This window comes from Mustelus asterias, chromosome 16 (assembly GCF_964213995.1).
Source record: "Mustelus asterias chromosome 16, sMusAst1.hap1.1, whole genome shotgun sequence".
Taxonomy (NCBI): Eukaryota; Metazoa; Chordata; class Chondrichthyes; order Carcharhiniformes; family Triakidae; genus Mustelus; species Mustelus asterias.
The window spans coordinates 7,439,050-7,464,333 of NC_135816.1; the positions used below are offsets into that span (position 1 = coordinate 7,439,050).

The following is a 25,284-nucleotide window of genomic DNA, read 5'->3' on the forward strand; positions in this document are numbered from 1 at the left end:
AAATCTCTAATGCACAGCTACCACTTTTCCTGCCCTCAGTTCAGAGCCAGCTAATGACCTGCAGTACAATCTTCTCCTACAATGAATTACTGTCCCCCAGCCTGAGACGCACTCTTTGCACCCAATGCATATTTTATAGATATGTAATAATCCCCAAGTGGAGCGATGATACAGCTTTTGTGCAGGAATAAAGGAACAATGATGGAGCAGAATATTGAAGAAAGACTCATCCTACTGAATTGCAATCTTTTGCATTTGCATCATACTGATTGCAAACAATCTTTTACATTTATTATTTTACAGATTATACCATATTTGGTTTAAAGGGAAGAGTCTAACGGGTACACTTATCCTAGCCTAAGAATTATTAAATAATCAAGTGTAATCATTGGCTTAGTGGTAACACACACATCTGAGTCAGATCTTAACAATGAAAAGCACTATTTGATTAGAATAAGTTAACATGGTTTTACGAAAGGGAAATCCTGTTTGACAAATTTAGAAAGGTAGGTAAAGGGAGCCAGAAGATATAATTTACTTGGATTCTAAAAGGTGCCACACAAGATAAGGGCCCATGGATAGTAGATAAGGAAAAGGTGTTCCCATTAGTTTATGGTAACTACATGGACCCGGGAAAGTAAATTTAAGGTTTTGAGAGATACAGAGGGGATGTCAGGACATATTTTTTTACCCAGCAAGTGGTGATGACCTTGAATGTGCTCCCTACAAGAATAGAAGATGCAGAGACTATAGAATCATAGAAACCCTATGAATGATTTCAATTTATGGGGAAGGAAAGTCCAGCAGAATACTCATTCAAAATATTTCCATTTCGTTGTCCTTTTGAAAAAAGGAAAAGGGAAATTTACTTGTAACTGATTTGACATCTTTCTCTAACCATTAATTTATGTGGCACTGCAAAAACCCTTGGCTGCTTTCCTGCTACCCTAGGCTGCTTCAATGTTGTCAGTTTCTATGACTGCACAGAATGTCTGGAAGTTGGCTGCATTCCAAATAGCCCAACTGGAACCTACTGCACATCTCCAGAAAAATTAACATTTCCAGAAAAGACATGAAATGAATTTGCTAATGTTATCATTTTCCTCTAGTGAAAGGAGATATGATCATTAAATTAGACTCTTCCCAAAGACTTGCCATCACCTTTGATATCAGAATATAGACAGTGGGGAGAATGGGGGAGAAAGCAGATGGCTGGTACCCATTTGTCAGGTCAGCAGTTGCACTTCCTAAAATAGTCTCCTCTGCTCTGGAAATTTAATCGAGGCTGATTTGACATTTTAAATTCTTATTAATTATATTTCAGCACACAGTATAATTTGCGTTTAGGCTCTTAGTTTCTTGCCTTTGTTCTGTGGAATTAATCAGTTAAAAAGTACAGTTTTTACTAATTGCCCCCAGCAATATATTTAATTTGTGGAGAAATTCGTCAAGGCAGAGAAAGTTGAGATATCATTACTCACTCAGAAACGATGTTGAAAGCTCAGATCCACTGAGAATCCCCTTTCTAGGTGTATAAAAAAACTATACTCTCATAATTGGGTCATTATGTTGCATAATTCATTTTAATTCCATCCTGGAACATGGGTATCACTGGTGAAGCTGATTTGTTGCCCATCCTTAGTCGTTCTGATTAGGTCTTAATACAAGTGAGTGGTTTGCCAGACCACTTCTGAGAAGATTAAGAGTCGCATATAAACTTGGCCACTTAATGATTTCCTTCCTTAAAAAGTACGAGTTAATCAGTTGTGATTTTATGTCAATCATGGTCTTGTCTACCGATCCAAACATTTTACTTGCAGCTTTTTAAAACTGAATTCAAATTCTCAACGTGGCATGGTGGGATTGAATTCACCTCCTTTGGATGAGTCCAGGTCTCTGGATTACTCATCAAGTGAAACATAATCACTACAATGGCTTTAAAGCGAGGCAATTTAAAGCAGTGATATTTATATCATATCCCAGCAGGTGTATATCTCACTTGTATCCAATTGCTTGTGTATCTCCAAACCTGTGTTTGCAGCCTGCTTGGCTCTCAGTTACTACCAATGCCGCAGTTTTATGTTTTCCAGCAAGCAGGAGCTACTTGAGGAAGAGAAATACTTGTACTTGCCTAATAATTTACTGTGCCATCTCCAGAGAGCAGTGGAGGGAGGGTTATTGCATATTTTTAAAGCAGAGCAAGATAGATCCTTAACTATCTAGGAGGTCAAAGGTTATTGGGAGGTGGGTGGAATGTGGAGCTTAGGCGACAATCGGATCAACCCTGATCTAATTGAGTGGCGGTGCAGGCTCAAGGGGCTTAATGGCTATCTGCTCCTAACTTATAATCTAGGTACAACAGACATATAAGAATAACTCTTGATGTGATTTTGAAGAACTGCAAGCAGCTGAGCTAATTGACAAAATAAAAATAGCTGGAGAATGCATCAGAAAGCAACATTTTGCCAGCAGCAATGCAAATCAACAAAATGATCCAAATCTACCATATAATGCCTTGCCCGATCTGCTTGTGGAACTTGACCACACAACCTACTCATTCAGCAGGGGTGCTACAAACAGGTCCTTGGGAATCCACCAATCTAAAGTGCTATTTAGTTTAATACTTCACTGCAAATGTATTTTTTTTATTCATTCGTGGGACATGGGCCCATCCCTAGTTGCCCTTGAGAAGATGGTGGTGAGCTGCCTTCTTAAATCATTAAAGAAGAAATAGCCGGCCATCTGGAGAAGAATGGTTCGATTAAGCAGACGCAGCATTGATTCATGAGGGGAAAGTCGTGCTTGACGAACTTGTTGGATTTTTATGAAGATGTGACTAGTGCGGTTGACGGAGGGGAACCGGTGGATGAGGTGTTTTTGGATTTCCAAAAGGCGTTTGATAAGGCGCCTCTCAAAAGGTTGCTGAAGAAGATTGGGTCACACGGAGTTGGGGGTAGGGTGTTAGCGTGGATTGGGGATTGGCTATCCGACAGGAAGCAGAGTCGGAATGAATGGGTGCTTTTCTGGTTGGCAGATGGTAACTAATGGCGTGCCGCAGGGATCGGTACTGGGGCCTCAACTATTTACCATTTATATAGACGATCTGGAGGAGGGGACTGAGTGTAGGGTAACAAAGTTTGCAGACGACACAAAGATAAGTGGAAAAGTGAATCGTGTGGAGGGCGTAGAAGGTCTGCAGAGAGATTTGGACAGGCTGAGTGAGTGGGCGAGGATCTGGCAGATGGAGTATAACGTTGACAAATGCGAGGTTATTCACTTTGGAGGAAATAATAGCAAATTGGATTATTATCTAAATGGAAAAAAATTACAACATGCTACTGTGCAAAGGGACCTGGGGGGTCCTTGTGCATGAGACGCAAAAACCCAGTCTGCAGGTGCAACAGGTGATCAAGAAGGCAAATGGGATGTTGGCCTATATCGCAAGGGGGATAGAATATAAAAGCAGAGATGTCTTGCTGCATCTGTACAGGGCATTGGTGAGGCCGCAGCTGGAATACTGTGTGCAGTATTTGTCCCCTTATTTGCGGAAGGATATATTGGCCTTGGAGGAAGTGCATAGAAGGTTCACCAGGTTGATACCAGAGATGAGGGGTGTTCATTATGAGGAGACACTGAGCAGATTGGGTTTGTACTTGTTGGAATTTAGAAGGCTGAGGGGGGATCTTATAGAGACCTATAAGATAATGAAGGGGCTGGATAGGGTAGAGGTGGAGAGATTCTTTCCACTTAGAAAGGAAGCTAGAACTAGAGGGCACAGCCTCAAAATAAAGGGGGGTCAGTTTAGGACAGAGTTGAGGAGGAACTTCTTCTCTCAGAGGGTGGTGAATCTCTGGAATTCTCTGCCCACGGAAGTCGTGGAGGCTACCTCGTTGAATATGTTTAAATCACAGATAGATGGATTCCTGATCGGTAAGGGAATTAGGGGTTATGGGGATCAGGCGGGTAAGTGGAACTGATCCACTTCAGATCAGCCATGATCTTATTGAATGGCGGGGCAGGCTCGAGGGGCTAGATGGCCTACTCCTGCTCCTATTTCTTATGTTCTAAAACGCTGCAATCCATGTTCTGTGGTTTGACCCACAATGCCATTAGGGAGGGAATTCCAGGATTTTGACCCAGCGACTGCAAAGGAACGTCGACATATTTCCAAGTCAGTATGGTGAGTGGTTTGGAGGGGAACTTGTAGGTGGTGGTATTCCTGCCCTTGTCCTTCTAGATGGAAATGCTGTGTCACCTTTTTTTTAGTTTTTAGTTCATTTATTATTGTCACATGTAGGCTTACGTCAACACTACAATGAAGTGACTGTGAAAATCCTCTACTCTCCACACTCCGGCGCCTGTTTGGATACACTGAGGGAGAATTTAGCATGGCCAATGTACCTAACCAGCACGTCTTTCGGACTGCGGGAGGAAACCTGGGCACCAGGAGGAAACCCACATAGACACGGGGGGAACGTGCAAATTCTGCACAGACAGTGACCCATGCCGGGAATCAAACTCGAGTCTCCCTGGCGCTATAAGGCAGCAGTGCTAGCCATTGCGCCATCAAGCCAGCTCACCTTTTATTTAGAGATTGACTTTTCTCTGCATATAAGGTATACACCATTTCCAGCAAAACCCACCCTCGGGAAGCCTCTTTCGTGTTTACTTTTCCCAGCTTGAGATCAAATGTAAGCATTATCCTCGTATTCTACAGAATGGAAATTAGAAATCAAGTTCACTGTCTTTAGGCTTACACTTGATGTAAAGTTTAAATCAATTAATCACATGCCTTTTTTAAAATCACACTGTTGGCAACATCCAGTTGCTGTACTGAGGCAGATTAAATAAGTTCCAGGTTTGACCTCAAGCTAGGTGGTGACAAAATCACCACATTAGACCTCAGCAGCTTAGAGGAGAAAAATCAGTCAGGATTGTCAGATGAAGACGTGATCAAACTCTGCCGTCTTTTACTGTCAAATAACCTGTTGACGCTCGCTCTGTGTCCTGGCAAATTGTGATAGCTGAGATCCCAGAAAGCTGCCTACACCCATTGGATCTCCTGAGGATCAGGCTCGAGGGGTCTAATTCATATGTGTGTTTGTATTTCAGAAGAGGAAAAAAATCTACTTCTCCTGTGCAGCCAACTTGATCAATTTGTTAAGAGTTCTGAGCTAAAATACAATTAATATTGTTATGATCCCAGTTGATACTACTGGATGGAAAGGTCCCAGAACGGAACCTTGGATCAAAAGACTGTAACTTTCTCACTTTTTAGAAAACATGAACAGTCACAAGACAGGCAATTAACCTCTAACAACAGGAAAAAAATAATTAAACATGAAAAGTCCAATGCTCCTTCACTCCAATTTGCCTTTACAAATGTATGCTGATTTTAAGGATAGCACAAGTTACAAAATGTATCTTATGCTATAATATTCACAGTAAATACACAATCTCTGTAAACCAACAAGCTAATGGTGGTCGACCACACCACTTTCTGAAACCAAGTGCCAGGTGCCACCCTAACTTTTGTAGCATTCTCCTCAAATCTCCCCAGATGATTAATGCGCTGTGAGCCATCTGGACTCTGGCTTCCACACAAGTGTTTCCAAACTCCACTTTCAAAAAGATATTTGCCTTACAATCTTCTTTCAAACAACTTTCTTTCAGCTGTTTTCAGCAAGGATCCACTTCCAGGATTTCCAGCTCTCCTTCCAGTCTTCTTCTGTTTTGAATTGCCATGTGCATTCAAGCTTCCACACAATCTCTTAGGTACTTGGTCATGCCAATTGAACACTACTGCTTCACAGGCTGTATTATGGTATCACCAAACTTTTGATTTATGTCAGATGCCTGGTTCCTCACTTAGGGTGGCACAGTGGTTAGCACTGCTGTCTCTCCGCTCCAGGGACCAGAGTTTGATTCTGGCCTTGGGTGACTGACTGTGTGGAGTTTGCATATTTTCCCCGTGTCTGTGTGGGTTTCCTCCCATAGTCCAAAGATGTGCAGGTTAAATGGATTAGCCATGCTAAATTGCCCCTTGTTGCCCAAAGATGTGCAAGTTAGGTGGATCAGCCATGATAAATGTGGAGGGTTATGGGGATAGGGTGGGAGTGGTGGACCTGGATTAGATGCTGTTTTGAAAGTTGGTTTAGACTCGATGTACCGAATGGCCTCCTTCTGCACTGTGGAGATTCTATGGTTAAATCTCTTTAATGTGGAGATGCCGGCGTTGGACTGGGGTAAACACAGTAAGAGTTTTAACAACACCAGGTTAAAGTCCAACAGGTTTATTTGGTAGCAAATGCCATTAGCCTTCGGAGCGCTGCTCCTTCGTCAGATGGAGTGGAAATCTGCTCTCAAACAGGGCACAGAGACACAAAATCAAGTTACAGAATACTGATTAGAATGCAAATCTCTCCAGCCAACCAGGTCTTAAAGATACAGACAATGTGAGTGGAGGGAGCATTAAGCACAGGTTAAAGAGATGTGTATTGTCTCCAGGCAGGACAGCCAGTGAGATTCTGCAAATCCAGGAGGCAAGCTGTGGGGGTTAACCTGGTGTTGTTAAAACTCTTACTGTAAATCACTTTAACTCAGAGCATTTTCTCTGCGCTTTAAACTAAAGTTTTAACTCTTCCTTACACAGAAACATAAATTGAACTCACTTAAACCTATACCTTATTTCTAATATCCAACAAAGAAACAGGCACAACGTTTCAGCTTACTCCTCCATTCTCCATTTCTGCACAGTACCTGAACATATGGGTCTCATGAATAAGAAATAGGAGGAGTCTTGAGTGGAGCCTTAGCGCAGGAATGGTTGACTTTGGCTAAACAAACTATTTCTGCACTGTATATGCTGGGTAAAATGCTGTAATCTATGATCAAGGTAATCACTCAAACCTGAGATCATTTATTAAAATCAACTCCTACTTCCTTATGATAGTCTCAACCTTACAGTACATTATCACCTTTGCTTAGGGGCTTCTAAATAATAGAAACTTAAAGTAAATCTAATTACATTTACTCAGATTATTGCACACTGCTGCTCACATGTGGTCTGAAAGAAAGAACTTGCATTCTATACCATTTTTCATAACCTCTAACATCAAAAACAACATTACAGTCAATGAAGTATTTTTGAAATGAAGGATTTGAGATTTGTGTGCAGCTAGGTCCCATGAACAAGTTAAGTCAATGACTAAATCATTTGTTGATCTGAAGAATAAGGGAGAAATTCCAATTGGCACTTACTACAAGATGCACCATTTCAGCAGTTTCTTGGCTGCCCTGTTAACTTCAGATTTCCTTTCTGGTCTCCAAGGATTAGTTTCATGTTAAGACCATAAATCACATCATGAGCTGGATTCCTATGACATGGACTACTGGTCCAGAGTTTATTTTTTACTGCATCCTTAAAGTCACAAAGCCAATGCTCAGAATAGACCGGGCAAACCCAAATACATTCCTTGCTTGTCCAAAAACCAAATTTTAATGGCACGGTGGCACAGTGGTTAATGGCACGGTGGCACAGTGGTTAGCATTGCTGCCTCTCAGCACCAGGGACCCGGATTCAATTCCTGGCTTGGGTCACTGTCTGTGTGGAGTTTGCACATTGTCCCCGTGTCTGTGTGGGTTTCCTCTGGATGCTCCGATTTCCTCCCACAGTCCAAAGATGTGCAGGTTAGGTGCATTGGCCATGCTAAATTCTCCCTCAGTGTACTCGAACAGGCACCGGAGTGTGGTGACTAGGGGATTTTCACAGCAACTTCATTGCAGTGTGAATGTAAGCCTACTTATGACTAATAAATAAACTTTAACTTTATTTTTGAATTCCAATTGAATCCATTTCATGGTCCCCAAAAGCGAGACATACAAGATCTAAGCTGGCAAATAAGGCATTGCACCCCATCTTATGCCTGATCTTAGCCAAAAGTCTGACTACTAGTCCAGATGTCTTCAGAAAACATCTCTCATATTTATAGCACAAAATCTAAACATTTCTCATCATTCACAGGGCAGTTGACAGCAAGGTCATGTTTAAGTGAGGCTAATCTTGGAACCGAGCCAATCTCCCAGCAGTACACATCTCCTGGCATAGCTTTTCAATGCCACAAATTGTTGGGGTTTTGACCAGTTTGGGAAATGGTATTTCAGTCAAATTGTGGATGGAAGTGCATGATCTTGAATTTGATGTCCATCAAATAGTGAATCCTCTGCAGATGGTCCGTGAATCTCCTAGGTTTTACTTTTATGTTATTAATTACAACCTTAACTACTTGCAGGAACTAGATAAAGCATCTCTCTAGTGAAAGCAAGTGCAAATGTACTCTTTCTCCCCATATCCTATATTTATCCAGACGAAAGGACATTCCCAATGTTTAGTCAACGGTTTAATGTAATTTTCTTCCAAGTTTCTTGATGGTTGAGATGAAAAGTTTCTACTTTGTAATTAAACTAAATTTAAATAAAAACAACAGTTCTATAAATAAAATGCCTTGAAGTCTCAAAATTCCATTCATTAGTCAATTTGAGGTAAGAAAATTATAGAAATGTCATCTATGCTTTGGTTCCAATGTATTGTTTCTTCTCACTTGTGTTTTGTTCGATTGAATAGACTATTTCACTCATCATAACAAGAAACAGAAACTATGAACTTTTTTTTTAAAACCAGTCATAGGTGATGTAGTGTAACACTCCCTTTGCATCATCTTCAATGCCCCATGATCCGAATTCACTTAGCTACCCAAAGGCAACAGTGGAACATTAAAGCTCTTATTACTGTAGACTTTAAGTGGTAGCCCACATTTGGTTGCAATTCACAATTAATTACCGGTGTTTATGTGCTGTTTATTCATTTGGTCTTTCATTTCCACTGAGATTGAAGTTAATGTTCTTGACTTTCAACCCGCCAAACTATTAGAGGAGAATTCAGTTCCACCTATCTGGCATCTTTTCAAACTCAGGTTCCCCAAATACTGAATGTGAAATTTAGAAATCTTCAGATTTGTGCTTGTTGAACAGCTCTTTATAAATATTTATTTAAAATGATTTAATTAATTTCCTATTTTAAATATGTTTACAGCATTCCTGGTAGGGCAGTCAAGAGACAGAAGCAATGTTACTATTTGATGTCAGTATTTCAGAGCAGAACTGATTTACTTTCCGAGTTATTACAGTAAATTGTTTAAACTTATTTTAGCTACTTAATTAAGAATTCTTGATAATTGCTTGTCCAGCTAAAGTGCAGTCCAATATTTGGGGCCCAAACAGGATGTGATCCTTATCAAATATATTCTGGAAATGTTCGCCGAGGGTTACAACATAACTGAACAAGTAAGCTCCTAGGCTTAATCTCCATGCATACCCTGTTTTCCAACTCTAGTCTGTTGTAACACTAGAGTTGGTAAAGAGGAATTCCTGGCAATGTTTCCACTCCGTTTTATAAGGCAGGTACACTCTGTCCAGGCTACAGGTTGGATACTTTGGCAGCTGGCTGAAGACTAGCTGGCATTTTCCAACAAGTTGGCACCCGAAGAGGAAATTAGGTGGGGCAACAAGAGAGGTTAAGAGTTACACACTCTGCATAGTATATGCAAGATGTACCTCAAATGATTATTTTTCGTTTTGATGAACCTGATGAAATCTGATTAGTTCCATGGCAAAGTGGTCAGTATTTGTCTAAGTTAAAATCATTCAATTTGATGGGAGTATGCAGGTTGTATGCATCATGTATCACAAATGGTATTTTTGGCTTCCAGCCTCCAAATACATTTAAATGATTTTCTGATAGGAATCAGATTTGACAAAGTGATGGCTTATGGTACAAGGTTTAATTTAATCTTTTATGTGCAGTTATTCTGATCTACTTTGAATTAATTGTGATTGATAAGTTTTCAGTTGATAATATTTGCTCTCCTCCTTAACTCTCGTTCCCCAGGCAAAAGAGAAATATTCTAGTGGTTTATCTACTTCAGTACCTATTGAAATTACCTGCACAGTTAACATTTTCTCTTTATTTCCTTTAGACTCAATGTTGTCTCTCTCTGATATCAGTGACGGCAGTGATCTGGTAAAAATGAGAATGTTTTCCTGCTTGTTCTGGATTCCTTTCCCATAATCTTAACCCTTTCAGTAATGCTGGGAATCCCATATTTGGCTAACGACATTAGAGCAGAAAACAAAAATATTAAGAGTCAAATATTTTGCATGCACAACCTGTCATGTTGTTTATTATATTTTTAAGAAAATATCATTGTGGGCAATAAACACAAAGCATAGGTTGATCGTGTTTTCTACTTCTGCACAATTCCCAACCAGCGCAGACACAATGACCTAAATAATCACCTCTTCTATACCATTCTATGATTCACTTCAGTGGGTGAAAATTTCCAAGCTGGTGAGCAAAGTGAAAATGGCCTCGAAGCCACTCATGTTTGTACAAGTCCCACTTTCTCAATCTGGGCCTGCAGTCCTCTGGCAATGCAATTTCATTCTGCTCTTCGAGTACTTTCAGTAAAGGTAGAGGTTTGTGAGATGTTGCCACCATGGCAACCAATTGTTCCATCCTCAGTTGATACTTAAGTTCTGTTGTTGGAGTCAAGTATTTCTGATGGGTGCAGAGAAATAAAGAATGCAAAATGGGCATTTAGTTTATAACTTAATGAGAAAAATATAATCAAAATGAAATCTCTGTTGCGGGGAGCGAGTGGCCCTACCCCGCTGGAGTGAGGGGGACAACCGAGGACCCCCAGAGACTCGGGCACCAGGAGGGTGGCTCCTGGGCATTGCCACCCTGGCAGTGTCAGCCTGGGCCACTGGTTCTGCCCAAGCAGCAAAGTGGCAATGCCCGATGACATGTTGGCACTGCCCACCGGGCAGTGACAAGGGGGTGGGGCCTAATAGGGATGGGGCCTCTGGGGGAGATTGGTGGGGGTAGGAGGTGCTGCCACTCTGCAATTCAGCTGGGTGACAGAGGGAGGAAGGCCAGCGATCGGTGGGGGGAGTAGAAGTTGAGACTGGCCCAGACATGTCCGGGGAGCCAGAGGGTCGGAGGGCCAGTGATGCAGGGGTCGCGGGTCTGGCCCAGTGGCCAGGGGGCCAGCAGTGTGGGGCCACTGCGCATGCGCTGATCTTGGTGCTGACAGATCAGCACACGTGCAGTGGCCCACTCAGCGCGATGCTGCCGGCCTCTCCGGCAGAAATTTCAGCGTGATTCACGCTGAGGAACTCTGCAGTGCAGAATGTGGGAGATTTATTTTGAAACTCCCACTGAAAAAAACAGCGGGATTTACTCCAGTTTTTACGCAAATAAATTTCACTTAGAACCACCCCCGAGATGTTTGTGATTGTGAGTGCTAACACGTTGCCAATACATGTTTCCAATTTTGACTCTGTTGAGGGTGGGAGGATCTGCGGTATGGAACTACATTGCCAGAGGATTGGAAATTGGTCGTATGCCCAACCTTGACTGACTGACCAAGTGTGACATTAAAGAAGGGGGAGCATTATTTTTATAATGATGTGATGAGGCCAAATGACTGACTAGATAAGCAAATGAAAATGCTTTCGAAATTGAGTTCAGCTCGTTCCTGTTAAATTTCTATTGTGTTTTTTCTTCCAGCCCTAAATATCACCAGTCTAGAGAGGCTGTCTCTTATTAACATGTCTCTCTTCAGTCCAACAATAACTGAAAGTCAATATAAGAGTTTGGTCAATGGAAACCACTTGGGCACAACCAAGGATGTGCATTCTAAAATTAATTAATTGTGCTCATTCCACCACTAACCACACACCTCCTGATTTTTCCACCCTGTTCTGAGAAAGTGGCCTCATGCTGGACTACAGCGCACAGCAGCAGTAGCTCTTCAATACTTTACTCACATGGCTGGGCATCATCTGTGGGGAGTCCAATCCTGCACTTATCTGGGATGCACATGCAGGCACTTTCCAGCACAAATCAATAGAATGCAATCAGTGAGAATCTTAGGTCATTTTGTTTTCTCCTCATCCTGTCCACTGAGACGCAGTTGAATCCTGCTGGTGTCCACGACTTAAATTCCAATTCTTGCAAACCTAGGAGATGGATATAGTCTGCTAAGTACTCTCATAATTGCATTCTTAAACAAAAAATTTGGCTGTGGTTTCCAGCAATTAACTCACTCACTTCTACTGCCAGTTCCATTGCTACTGTTTGTGGGTGGTTGCTTAATCCAGGGACAGTTTCCACCCACTTTCAAGAAAGCTTCTGTAAGGATGACAGGTTCAATGTTTGACTTATCCCGGCTTTCTGACGTTCAGCAAATTCTTCCCAGCTTTACTGTATTTTGGTTTATTCCCTCCTACTTGCATTGTTCCTAATCTTCCGTTCAATCCCTTGAGTGCTAACAGTGAATCCCTACCACAAAGCCTTTGGGCTGAAGGATGAAGTTTGTTTTTTGCTGTATTAGAAGCAGCTTTGGAAAAAGTAAAGGCAATACAGCTGCAACTTGTTTTTCTTCCTTCAGCTTCTTTGCACAGTAGTTGGAGCATGAAAATGTCACTCTGGAATTAAGGTTATATTAATCACTATTAAAAGGCTTGTTGAAGAAAAAGTTTCTTATCTGTAACTGCCAATTACTACCCATTACTAACGACAGACCTGTGACCTCCAGTGGTTTACCCTACACACTCTGAAACATTTAACACTGTCAGTGTGTTGGACAGACACAGCCCAAGTTAATTGAGCCTGGATTTATAATAGTATGACTGTGTATTTCCTATTTCACGGGCATATATAATGAAAGTTTAATTTACCTGCTGTGACATTTCAGTGAAATGCCAGTGGTTGTTACTTGCTCTGAAACCTTTGGGAGGCATTTGGCCCATTGAGAGGAATCTGATGAGTCAGTCACTGCGTGAGATAAGCTTCTAATCATTTGTACGGTTGCAGTGCTGACTTCAAAAATTCTGCACCTCATGGTCAGATGGAGCGTCATTAATTTCCCCAACTTTCCTTTCCTCCCTGCTAAGTGCTCACACAAGAACATTAATTTTATTGGTCTTCTGTGAAATAATTATTGTAATTTTTCTGGTTTAAGTAACAACGTAGTTCTGCATCAAGGTGAAGGTAATTCATTATATAACTTAAGTGATAATGTTACATTGGTTCCTTTTTTTTAAACTTCTCACTGTGGTAAGATTCTACATGGGGAATGTGGGAGTAAGAAAAGACTGGCTACAGTATCTCAACAAATGACCATTGTCCATGTGTGACCCAAAGCTGTGACTGTTGTCTATATATTCGATCCTCAGGAGCACCTACACTAAGTTTAATTTTCTTCTCCCCAGATAACACAGATGCTTTTCCCTAAGAGTTACTCGAGAGCAATCAACTGCAAGAAACCTGAATATTTCCCCCTACCACGTAGTCCTGTCCAAACATGGAATCATGGACTACTTCATGACTATTATATTTAGTAAGCATTCCACAGAAACACAGTTCCATGTACTAGGTTTAATATGGAGAAATCCAGGATTGGAAATTTGAATCCCACTCTCTGTCAAGTATATATCTTGTTCTTAGTCAATTGCTGCTGTAATGTCTGAGACTAGGTTGCATCCATTAGTCTAACCTCTCCCCCTTTTCCCAAGGTGCAATATTTTCACCATGACCTAGTCTGTATCATCACAAACTCACCATGTTTGTCTAGATGAACTCTGGAATTTATGATTGTCAACTGTGAAATAATCCAGCATTGCCCACTTGGGCCTATGTTTGTCCAGGTGAAAATGCCTCTGTGATGACTAAAGGTGGAGAATAAGATGGTGTAAATAGAGGTTACACGAAGTCCAGAGCCTCTGAGTTGAATATATATGATATTATTTAACCATTCCCCTTTGGCTTTTGTTGGCATTGTGATTTTATCAGTTTTGTTCAAATCAAGGCCGGTGAGAAGTTTATCCAAAATGGCGTGTTGTGCGTTTGTGTGGTTTCACTAATCTTTTTGAATTCAAGTTGTTGTTCCTCCCTTCTCCCTTGCTATACTTCCAGCATGCTTTGCTGACAGTGACTCTTACCTGTTTGACAATACCTGCATGTTATTTCACCGATATTCAGCATAAACATTCTCAAAAATCTCCATTTACTTTGACAGAAGATAACCATTAACTTGATAGGCCTAGTCAGTGGAAGGAATCATTTCATTTTGAGCCTTTTCCCAAATGTGAAATTGTTTTCAAGCAAGCGATGGTGACAAAAAGTGCACCCACACTTAAATGAGCAGCGCTAATTAAATTGCAGCCATTCCAAGTGCAATTACTGGTACGTCCGAAGATTGGAGTGAGGCAAGGCCAATACAAACCTGATGTGACTCCCCAAATGTTTAAATGTACAATTTGGCATGGTAACATTACTGTTGTATGTAAATATGATTACCCATTTTAACTTCTGGTAATCAATGATGATGAGTTATCATTTTGATCAAGCCAAGCTGTAATCTTCTGATGGCCAGTTGTCATTTTACTGTCAACTAATTCTAATTTTTCTGCCCTAGAGTCTCATCTGAAATATTGTAAACTTCATAGGTTCAGGAGTCTGATCTTCTTCTGCTAAATTGCCGAGTATTATGTTGCAATATGATAGGAAGTCTGATGCCCTTTGTTTTCTCTCTTTCCCCAGCTAATCGAAGAGGCAATGCTATGACTTCTATTCTAGCCAAAGAACTTACCAAGGACGATGCCATCGGTCAGACTGTAAGTAAGAAGCAGAAAATAAATAATGAAGCCAAGGATGTCACGACACCAATGGAACAAGATGAAATGCTGGAGAGCATTCTTACACGCTCCAGTTAAACCCATAGGAAAGTATCTGGATTTTTAAAGCCTGTGCCATAAATCCATTTTTTGATGAGATGCTTTTTTATAATCTGAATGTGTTACAGTTGGATATTTTGTGGACCAATTTTATGTCTGAAAATGGTGGCACTAGCCTGACTGTACAGCTGGCTTCTTGTGTGTTTGAATGGGGGCACAGCAGCTGATATTTCGGCGTATAATACTGTTCTCTGATATCAGTTTTTGGCAATGCTGCAGTGCAGATTTTGTCTCACGTAGTTCTCCCTCATATTTTGGGTGCCTTTGCTTATTTTTCTCAAGTTTTAAACATATCTGTTGATTTCCATCTTTGATGGGTTTTATTTCTAACTCTCAAATTAGTGAGATTTAAAGAAATGGTTTTGCACATCAGCCTCATAGGCCACTTAAAGTAAATTAGTAGCTGTTTCCATTTACATTCATTCTTAATAGTATTGTAAACCTTTTTTTGGAGGTGGAAGAGGGGCATTCTTACTGTACCATAGATCACACATGACAGTTAATATACAGCATGAGCTGACTAGAGATAATCATATTATTACAACACAGAAGGAGGCAATTCAGCCCATCAAGGCCATGTTACACATCTCAGTGCACAGCACTGCTGAGACACACATACTGTGTAAGTTTGGTGTATAAAAACAAAGTAATGGTAATTTTTTTAATGTACTATAAAGCTAAAAGATCTTTTTAAATTAATGGTGGTCACTATGTTATACAGTTGGAGAGGCTGTCCAGTTTTGGCAACTTTCAAAAATATACCAGATGGCACAGTTTTTAAGATTTTTCCCTCTTCGCTACTTACCTCCACACTGAAACTTTGGTGCATTGGGATTAAAAGTTCGCAAGTCGGAATATTTTTTCCAGCATTTGCATGTTGACCTGCACAAAGCTGCTGAACACACACCATTCAGAAGTAGTTGCCACTATGCTAAGGTTCACAAGTTGGAACTGTCACTGTTAAAGGAGGAAAGGGTGGTTAATTAACCAATGCCAGACACTACTGTAATTTATGGTTTAAAAAATACTTATTTTGAACCCATTACTGAATTAGTATGAACAAACTTCCTTACCTGATTCCTGTCACCCTGTTCACATGAAATTTCATTAATGTTCTCAGCACTTTGCTGGATCATTCTTCACAGGTTTATTCTCTCCAGATTCCATTTCCAAATCACAATTTATGTCTATTGACGAAATCCTAAAGTGGATTTCCCATGCCCCAGATGTGTTGGTTGTACATCTATGATATCTTTCATCAACACCATTGGGAGAAAAAAATCTTCAATAACAAATAAGATTTTTCATCAAATTGTGTGATGTATTTTGTGGCCTGTGGAAAATATCATCCCTTTAATATTCACCCCAGTTTGAAAAGTTTCATACAAGCAGTGTTACATGTAATTAAGGATTGTCCAAACATATCAATGTGTAACTTTAATACAGCGTCCACTAAGTCATAATCACAAAGGTTCATCTGGTCTGCCTGAGAAGATATCCTGTCCATTCAAGGTCCATCCAGTTAAGTTCCCTTCCACTAACAACATGGTAAATCTACATTGTAGGACAGAAAATAAAGAAACAATTCAAAATGAAGCTCTGCTTTTTCATAACTTGAAGTTGGAGAGAATGCCCCCGATGTGCCTTCCATATTTTAACTAAAATAGTGCCACAGTTGGGGTGTAATTCGGAATGTGTTAATTTGAAACTTTCTCAATTAGCACTGTTTTTGTAAAACCCTGATGAAGTGAATGTTTGATCAGAATGAGTCCTCAACTACTAATTTATTTTGAGTGGCTCTGATGTACTGCTGTATTTATTTAGGAATGATCCCTGTTGAGACCGTCAGCTGCATTAAGTGCTGGGAGTTGGCATTGGGTTCATAGGATTTTACTACTGTATGTGTGGGCAAACTCTGGAGTACGTGTTGAACCTTTTCAGCTGTCCTTCCAATTCATAACTGCTCTGCAGGCTATGTTCTTGGTTGGTTGGAGATTTTTTTAATCACCAAATGGCATTCCTTAAGTTTTGAAAATATCCCTTGATTTCGATGCAACTTCACATCACTTGGTCAAGCAAGTTTTGTCACCTACGAGCAAAGCCACACCTTACAAGTGAAATTTCTGCAGAATTTATATTTTAAAAATTAAAACAAGAATGTGTTTGGCGAGCAGAATCTTCCTGTACTTTATTGATTATTTTGCTGAGGAATGAGACCGCAACAAACACCCTCCAACCCTTGACTTTGACTGTTGTCTGGTTAACTCCCCCTTCTCTATAATTGAGCTAGATCAAGCAACTGAAGCCCTTTCAACAGTGTAAACCTGTCTGCACTAGTTTGTAGAAAATCCCTTTCGTTCACAAACCTGTATTTGCACAAGTTTGTGACGGTTTATGGATTTGAAACATTCTTCAAATTTTTAAGAGATTAGAATTCTAAAGGGTGTTTTAAATGTTCTGTTTCATTCAATAACAGAATACTAAACTAAAAGCTAATTTTACATCAGCCCTGATTGGGGGGTGTGCATCAAACCAGATAGATTTTCCTACTTGCCACTTGTAGCTTTACTTACGATCCATACCACAATTTTCCATTTAAGAGCCCAGTTCCTGAAAAATAAGAAATCACTTGCTCCCAACAGCAATGTGAGGTTAGGTTATGATGCTGTGAGTCAAGTCTGACTCGAGCAGTCTGGTAAAATCCAGAATACAGGATTGAATCCTGGTTAAATAATGATCAATGTGAAATATCAGTCTAATGCCCAAGTCACCACCCAAGATCAGATGCAACTGGACTTTCATCTCTCAGATTAGCTTTGTCTGCCAAGTGATTTTGTTCACACAAAGAAGATACTTGTCCTACACTGTAAATACCATCGAAAAACCTTTGTCCATTGAATCTTTTTATATTATTCTTACCCTTTAACACTGGTGCTTGGTATAAGCGAGTAGTACATTGGGTATAATGCAGTGGTTACGGGGTAATCAGTGTGATGAACCTGGTATTATTGTTTTCGCTTGGATTTTGCTTTTCCTTTTATTGCCACTTCCCTTTCCTGTTGATGAACCCCCACCACCATCCCCTTTCTGCTGCTAGTGTGTTTTTGAATAGCACATACTGTAATGATTCATGCATTGATTCTTGATCTGTAAAGTTCAACACATATACTGGAGCTTGACAAATTTTATCTTTAAATCTGAGGGAAGTGCTTTCGCAACTAGCAACCCAGTGTGATGATCACAAATGCAACCAATACTTCAGTTTTTTATGCTAGCTAGATTCATATAACTGGCATAATTATTGCAAATGGTAGTACATTGACCTTAGAAAGGACCTGGGTCCTTGAGGACAGGCATTTTGTGGTGAGGGACAGCGATTTATTTGTATGTGTGAATTACTCAAGGGAGCAAATCCTTCCAATTGTTTCTCCTCTACCCTGGCACACAGTGGGATACAGTTCTTTGGGTGCTCTCAGCCCTTTCCTCACCTTACCCAAGTGGTGATTTTTTTTATGACTGCCAGCTAATCGCCCCTGGAGAGCATCACTGAGCCAATTCCCTAAAGCCTCTGCATATTGAACACGAGATACTCCAGAGTTATGTTAACAAGCTGCACTGAGTAAAACAAAAGTCCTGCTGGAACGATTCATGAATTTGTACTGTAAATATGGCTGTAGTTGACTTAAGTTATTGAAAATGCCAGAAATCCTCTGAAACTAATATTTTAAGCACTTTGAGGACATTGATAAGGTAATCATAAGGAATGGTAATATCAAAATAAGGATTCCTCTAAATGAACACACCGAAATATCAAAAGCATGTATTTAGGGTAGGGGGCTTCAGACATGTTGTTAATCACTCTGATTGTTGTTTTATAGAAGATCAGAGAAATGTGTGTTCCATTTAGATTGAATTGTACATTAATTTAGATTGTGGGTCATTTCAAATCATGGTAATGGTACCATGAAAGAGTGGTGCCAGGGCTAGAAATATTCCTTTTCATTTCTGAATATTTAAAGGCTGTAATAGAAAATACTGGAAAGTTGTAAATTGGTGCTTTATTTTCTGCATTTATTTCACATACATATTATTTTGATCATACATTTTTGCATTTCTGTTTGGGAACATGCCTACAATTGTAAAGGTTGCTGGTCAGCTGATTTTGAATTTCTCTTGCTCTCTGTGCTCGCTGTTTAAATATGGGATCTCCACATCTATCGTTTTCCTGGTCTTGGCATTTTCTGCAATGCTGAAATCAGGAAACGGGGTTCCTGTAGAATGAGTGTATGTTTCCAGAGAGACGACCAGGTTGATGGTTTGCCTTAGCACCATAATCATATAATGCTAAATTTCATAGTGGTTTTGCAAAAAAAAATACACCAAGTGACCTTGACCCACATAACTCACTAGAGCTGGGAGGAGTGGAGCTCCTGAGTTATGCTACCTATACTAAAGTCCTTAACTTCTTTCCCCAGTCATTTATCCAGCTGTTTCATGCATCTTTTAACAAAGTTAAAAAGTACATAATAGTTATATATTTTCAGAAGAATGGGGTCATTATTTTGTAAGGGACACAGTAGTGGTGGCTGAATGATGTAGTGATGTATACTGCTTCAGAAGCATTTTCTGGAAGTCACTCCTGGAATGAAGCTATACCACACCAAAAATGTATATTTTACAACCATATCCAGTAGGGTGTCATCAAAGCTGCCGGTTAATATCCATAATTTGCAAGTGGGTCCAATTGAAAAGCAAACCCAACAACTTTACCAGGCACCATGAAACAAAAATGTAAGTAAGGCATGTTCTCTATACTTCCTCTAATACTTGCCCAGGGGTAACATGCCAAGATTGATATTCATTCAGTGTTGTGTTACTCAGGGACTTTTTAAGCATTGTCAAGCCACTGTGTTTTTTTAATTAAAGGAATATATCCACTTTATTTACCCTTTGCAGTCCAACAGTTGCCTCTGTGGCGGAAGGAGTGAGAGGAAATTTCTAGAACGTTACACTGTTTTCACCAGTAATAGGATAGTTCCTTTTCATTTTAGCTTAACAATGCACTGGTGTTGGAAAGGCTAAATGAGTATTAGTTGTCCTTAGCAATGTCAATGAAACTGTAAGATGCATGAGAATCAGCATCACTTTTGCCTGTTCTCCTTAAAACCACATGAATGTGATGGAAATACGTATTCCGAATGCTTGGAGTTAAAAAAAAAACCAAGGCCTGAGGTATTTACGTCTTGTGACTATTTAACCACATACATTAAGTCATTTCATCTCACTTTACAGTGCAGGCACCGAGAGTCTAAATGGGCCAAAGCTGAGACTTTGGTTGCTAGAATTATTGTGAAAATAATGAATTTTGTTTTTTCATTGAAATTTGTTTCTTGCTTTGAAATCTAATTATATCAGATTTCTGATTTGAATTGTAAATAAAAAAAAGTATTTTATCAAACTGCATTGCTTTGTGAGCTTTTTTGATCACTGGTATTGTGTTGCTTTTATAATCAGACTTTGAACTGTTTTTGCACTGTTCGCCACTATGGCTGACTTTACTGTACCTATCATAGTGCTACCCCACTCCACCAACATTTTGATATCCCTACACAAACGTTTTTGTACTTTTGGTTGTTGCCATGATATCGGTGAGGTTTATTAATATTACACTTCAGAAGTATCTTCTTGATTACAAAACACTTTGAGACGTCTCAAGGGCACGAATGATATTTAAATACAAATTCACTATGCTTTCTTAATGGCACAGGAGATGCACAGAGCAATCTTGGGCTTCATGGTAATACGACCTATCTTAAAAATCGATTCAAGGTGGCCACTTTTCCAAAGGTCAATAAGCAATGCAATCTTGATTGATTTGTGACAATGTACTTATTGAGAATAGCAAAAACCTTCATTGAATAAATCAGTTCAGGGCAGACTATAAATCGAATCCTGCACCAATTTCTTCACTGAAATTTTTCTTTGACTCGCAGTTTTTCCTACTCTTGCTTGTGGCTTGTTAGTTCTACACAAACATCCTCAGGTTCTATACTTGTTGTTAGAGTTAACAAACCTGCTTTCACTGTTGTTCCTTCTCAACATTTTCAAATACCTCAATCATGTTGATGTCTCCCCTCATTGCCAAGAGCATTATATCCTGAGTAAGAAATAGGAATAGACCACATGGCCCATCGTTCCTGTTCCAGCATTCAATATCGTCATGGCTGTTCTTGAGCTTCAATTCCATTTTCCTGCCCAGTTCTCATATTGCTTAATTCCCTGAGACCAAAATTCTGTCTATCCCAACCTTAAATACAAAGAACAACAAAGAGTACAGCACAGGAACAGGCCCTTCAAGCCTGTGCCAATCATGATGCCCCAACTAAACTTTAAAAAAAACCTTCTGCCCTTACTCGGTCCATATCGCTCTATTCCCTCCCTATTCATGTCCCCATCCAGATTCCTCTTGAATGTAGCTAACGTGCCTGCATCCAACACCTCCTCTGGCAGCGCGTTCCAGGCACTCACCACTCTCTGCGTGAAAAACAGTCCCCCACACATCTCCCTTAAACTTTTCCCCTCACCTTGAACCTGTGCCCCCTTGTAATTGACACTTCCATCCTTGGAAAAAGCCTCTGACAATTCACCCTGTTTATGCTGCTTATAATTTTGTAGACCTCTATCAGGTCTCCCCTCAGCCTCCATCTTTCCAGTGAAAACAATCCTAGTTTATTCAGACTCTTCTTATAGCCAACACCCTCGAGAGCAGGCAACATCCTGGTGAACCACCTTTGCACTCTCTACAAAGTTTCCACGTCCTTCTGATATTGTGGTGACCAGAACTGCATACAATACTCCAAATGCAGCCTAACAAGGTTTTATATAGCTGCAATATGATTTCCAAACTCTTGTACTCAGTGCCCCAGCTGATGACGGCAAGCATGCCATATGTCTTCTCAATCACTCTGGCCAGCTGTGTTGCCACTTATAGGAACTGTGGACCTGCACGCCCAGATCCCTCTGTACGTTAACGTTCCTAAGGGTTCTGCCACTAACAATATAATACACACTTAAATTTGATCCTCCAAAATGCATCACCTCACATTTGTCCAGATTAAACTCCATCCACCATTTCTGAGCCCAAGTCTCCAATCTATCGCTCTCCTGTTGTTTCCTCTGACAATCCCCGGCACAATTAGCAACTCCACCAATCTCCATGTCATCCGCTAATTTAATCAGGTCACCCACATTTTCCTCCAGATCATTCATATATACTACAAACAGAGGTCCCAGCACTGATCCCTACAGAACACACTAGCTACAGATCTCTCTGTCTTCTATAACCAAGCCAGTTCTGTATCAGAGCCAGCCCACCCTTTATCTCATGTGATTTTAGTTTTTGTACCAGTCACCAGTCTGCCATGTATTCAATGAAGGAACATCCACTGAGAGTAGAGAATTCCAAAGATTCGCAACCCTTTAAGTGAAATGATTTCTCTGCATCTCGGTCCAAAGTGATTGTTTCCATTATGTCTATATGGACTTCAGCAAGGCATTCGATAAGGTCCCCCATGCAAGACTTCTTGAGAAAGTGAGAGGGCATGGGATCCAAGGGGCTGTTGCCTTGTGGATCCAGAACTGGCTTGCCTGCAGAAGGCAGAGAGTGGCTGTGGAGGGGTCTTTCTCTGCATGGAGGTCAGTGACCAGTGGAGTGCCCCAGGGATCTGTTCTGGGACCCTTGCTGTTTGTCATTTTCATAAATAACCTGGATGAGGAAGTGGAGGGATGGGTTGGTAAGTTTGCTGACGACACCAAGGTAGGTGGTGTTGTGGATAGTTTGGAGGGATGTCAGAAGTTGCAGCGAGACATAGATAGAATGCAAGACTGGGCGGAGAAGTGGCAGATGGACTTCAACCCGGATAAGTGTGTGGTGATCCATTTTGGCAGATCCAATGGGATGAAGCAGCAGTATAATATGAAGGGTACCATTCTTAGCAGTGTAGAGGATCAGAAGGACCTTGGGGTCCGGGTCCATAGGACTCTTAAATCGGCCTCGCAGGTGGAGGATGCGGTCAAGAAGGCGTACGGCGTACTGGCCTTCATTAATCGAGGGATTGAGTTTAGGAGTCGGGAGATAATGCTGCAGCTTTATAGGACCCTGGTTAGACCCCACTTGGAGTACTGCGCGCAGTTCTGGTCACCTCATTACAGGAAAGATGTTGAAGCCATTGAAAGGGTGCAGAGGAGATTTACAAGGATGTTGCCTGGATTGGGGGGCATGCCTTATGAGGATAGGTTGAGGGAGCTTGGTCTCTTCTCCCTGGAGAGACGAAGGATGAGAGGTGACCTGATAGAGGTTTATAAGATGTTGAGAGGTCTGGATAGGGTAGACTCTCAGAGGCTATTTCCAAGGGCTGAAATGGTTGCTACGAGAGGACACAGGTTTAAGGTGCTGGGGGGTAGGTACAGAGGAGATGTCAGGGGTAAGTTTTTCACTCAGAGGGTGGTGGGTGAGTGGAATCGGCTGACGTCGGTGGTGGTGGAGGCAAACTCGTTGGGGTCTTTTAAGAGACTTCTGGATGAGTACATGGGATTTAATGGGATTGAGGGCTATAGATAGGCCTAGAGGTAGGGATATGATCAGCGCAACTTGTGGGCCGAAGGGCCTGTTTGTGCTGTGGCTTTCTATGTTCTATGTTCTATGTCCCCGTGTGACCCCGGGGCGGCACAGTAGCACAGTGGTTAGCACTACTACTTCACAGCGCCAGGGACCTGCGTTCGATTCCCGGCTTGCATAACTGTGTGGAGTTTGCACGTTCTCCCCGTGTCTGCATGGGTTTCCTCTGGGTGCTCCAGTTTCCTCGCACATTCTGAAAGATGTGCTGGTTAGGTGCATTGACCTGAACAGGCGCCGGACTGTGGCGACTAGAAGAATTTCACAGTAACTTCATTGCAGTGTTAATTTAAGTCTTACTTGTGACAAATAAATAAACTACTTTTTAGATTACCGACCAACGTCAATCTCTCAACATCAGACCCCTTTAGAATTTGTAGGTTTCAATGAGAGTGCTTCTCGTTCTTCTAAACTCCAGAGAATACAAGCCCAAATTACTCAGCCTCTCATTCCCTGTCATCCCAGACATCAATTTAGCGAACCTTTGTTATGCCACCTCCAATACAAGCATATTCTTCTTCAATGTGAAGACCAAAACTGCACGCACTAATCCAGGTGCAATAAAGGCCAACATGTTATCTGTCATCTTAATTGCTTGTTGCGCCTGCATGTTAATTTTCTGCATTCCTCAGCACACCCAAGTCCCTTTGAACGTCAACACTTCCAAGTTTCTCACCTTATAAAGTATTATTTTTTATTCTTAAAGGTAAAATCGTCATTGTCCTAAATGACTGTAGGCTGCTCCCTCCTTTCAGAAGGAGAGCGGACTGGTGGTGATTTAACCTGAGGATCACCATACCTCAGGTGAGAGGGTTGATTGAGAAGATGGGACCTTCATGAATAATCTCAGCTGGTATGGGAGGCAATGACCTTGTGCTATTACTGCTAGTCTTTTAATCCAGAAACTCAGCTAATGTTCTGGGGACCCGAGTTTGAATCCCGCCATGGCAGATGGTGGAATTTGAATTCAATAAAAAAAATCTGGAATTAAGAATCTACTGATGACCATGAAACCATTGTCGATTGTCGGAAAACCCATCTGGTGCACTGATGTCATTTGGGAAGGAAATCTGCCATCCTTACCCAGTCTGGCCTAGATGCAACTCCAGAGCCACAGCAATGTGGTTGACTCTCAACTGCCCTCTAAAATGGCCTAGCATGCCACTCAGTTCAAGGGCAACTAGGGATGGACAGTAAATGCTGGCTGGACAGTAAATGCTGGCCAGCCAATGACACACATGTCCCACGAATGAATGAAAAAAATGTTGAATGCATGATGTTGGCATCACTCTGCATCACGAACCAGCCGTCCATCCAACTGAGCCAACCAACCCCTCTATCAAACAAATCGCCCAAACAGGTACTTGAACCCTGGACCCTCAGATTAAAAGTCTGATGCTCTACTGCCTGAGCTATACAGACTTCCTTTTATTCCTTTTTTATTCTTACAACCAAAGTGAATAACTTTATACTTCCCTATATTATGTAATTTGCCATGTTGTTACCCACACACCTAACCTGTCTATATCTCTTTGCAGCCTCTTGCAGCTTACCTTTCCATCTAACTTGTTAGCATCAGCAAAGTGAGATACATTATTCTCTGTCTCCATTTATATCATTAATATAGATTCTGAATGACTGAGGCCCCAGCACTGATCCTTGCGCACTCCGTTGTTCACTGCCTGCCAACTAGAAAAGGTGCCATTTGTGTCCACTCTGTTTTCTATTAATTAACCAATCCTTTATTCATG

General features: G+C 41.0%; 1 protein-coding gene and 1 non-coding gene across 3 annotated transcripts in view; one reads left to right on the forward strand and one right to left on the reverse strand.

Annotated features, from left to right (window-relative positions):
• LOC144505626 (protein diaphanous homolog 1-like) overlaps positions 1 to 19,254 on the forward strand; it is a 105,095-nt gene extending 85,841 nt beyond the window's left edge. Inside the window, exons 10-11 of one of the 2 annotated variants that reach the window (XM_078231739.1) lie at positions 10,035 to 10,078; positions 14,666 to 14,826. In XM_078231739.1, the coding sequence (XP_078087865.1) occupies positions 10,035 to 10,078; positions 14,666 to 14,689 (68 nt within the window). In that variant the 3' untranslated portion in view covers positions 14,690 to 14,826. Of the gene's footprint in view, positions 1 to 10,034; positions 10,079 to 14,665 lie in introns of both variants that reach the window. The other variant, XM_078231738.1, reaches the window with a different exon arrangement.
• Positions 19,255 to 24,882: 5,628 nt separating this feature from the next.
• trnak-uuu (transfer RNA lysine (anticodon UUU)) lies at positions 24,883 to 24,955 on the reverse strand. The gene has a single exon. It is a non-coding gene; the product is annotated as a tRNA-Lys (tRNA).
• Positions 24,956 to 25,284: the final 329 nt, after the last annotated feature.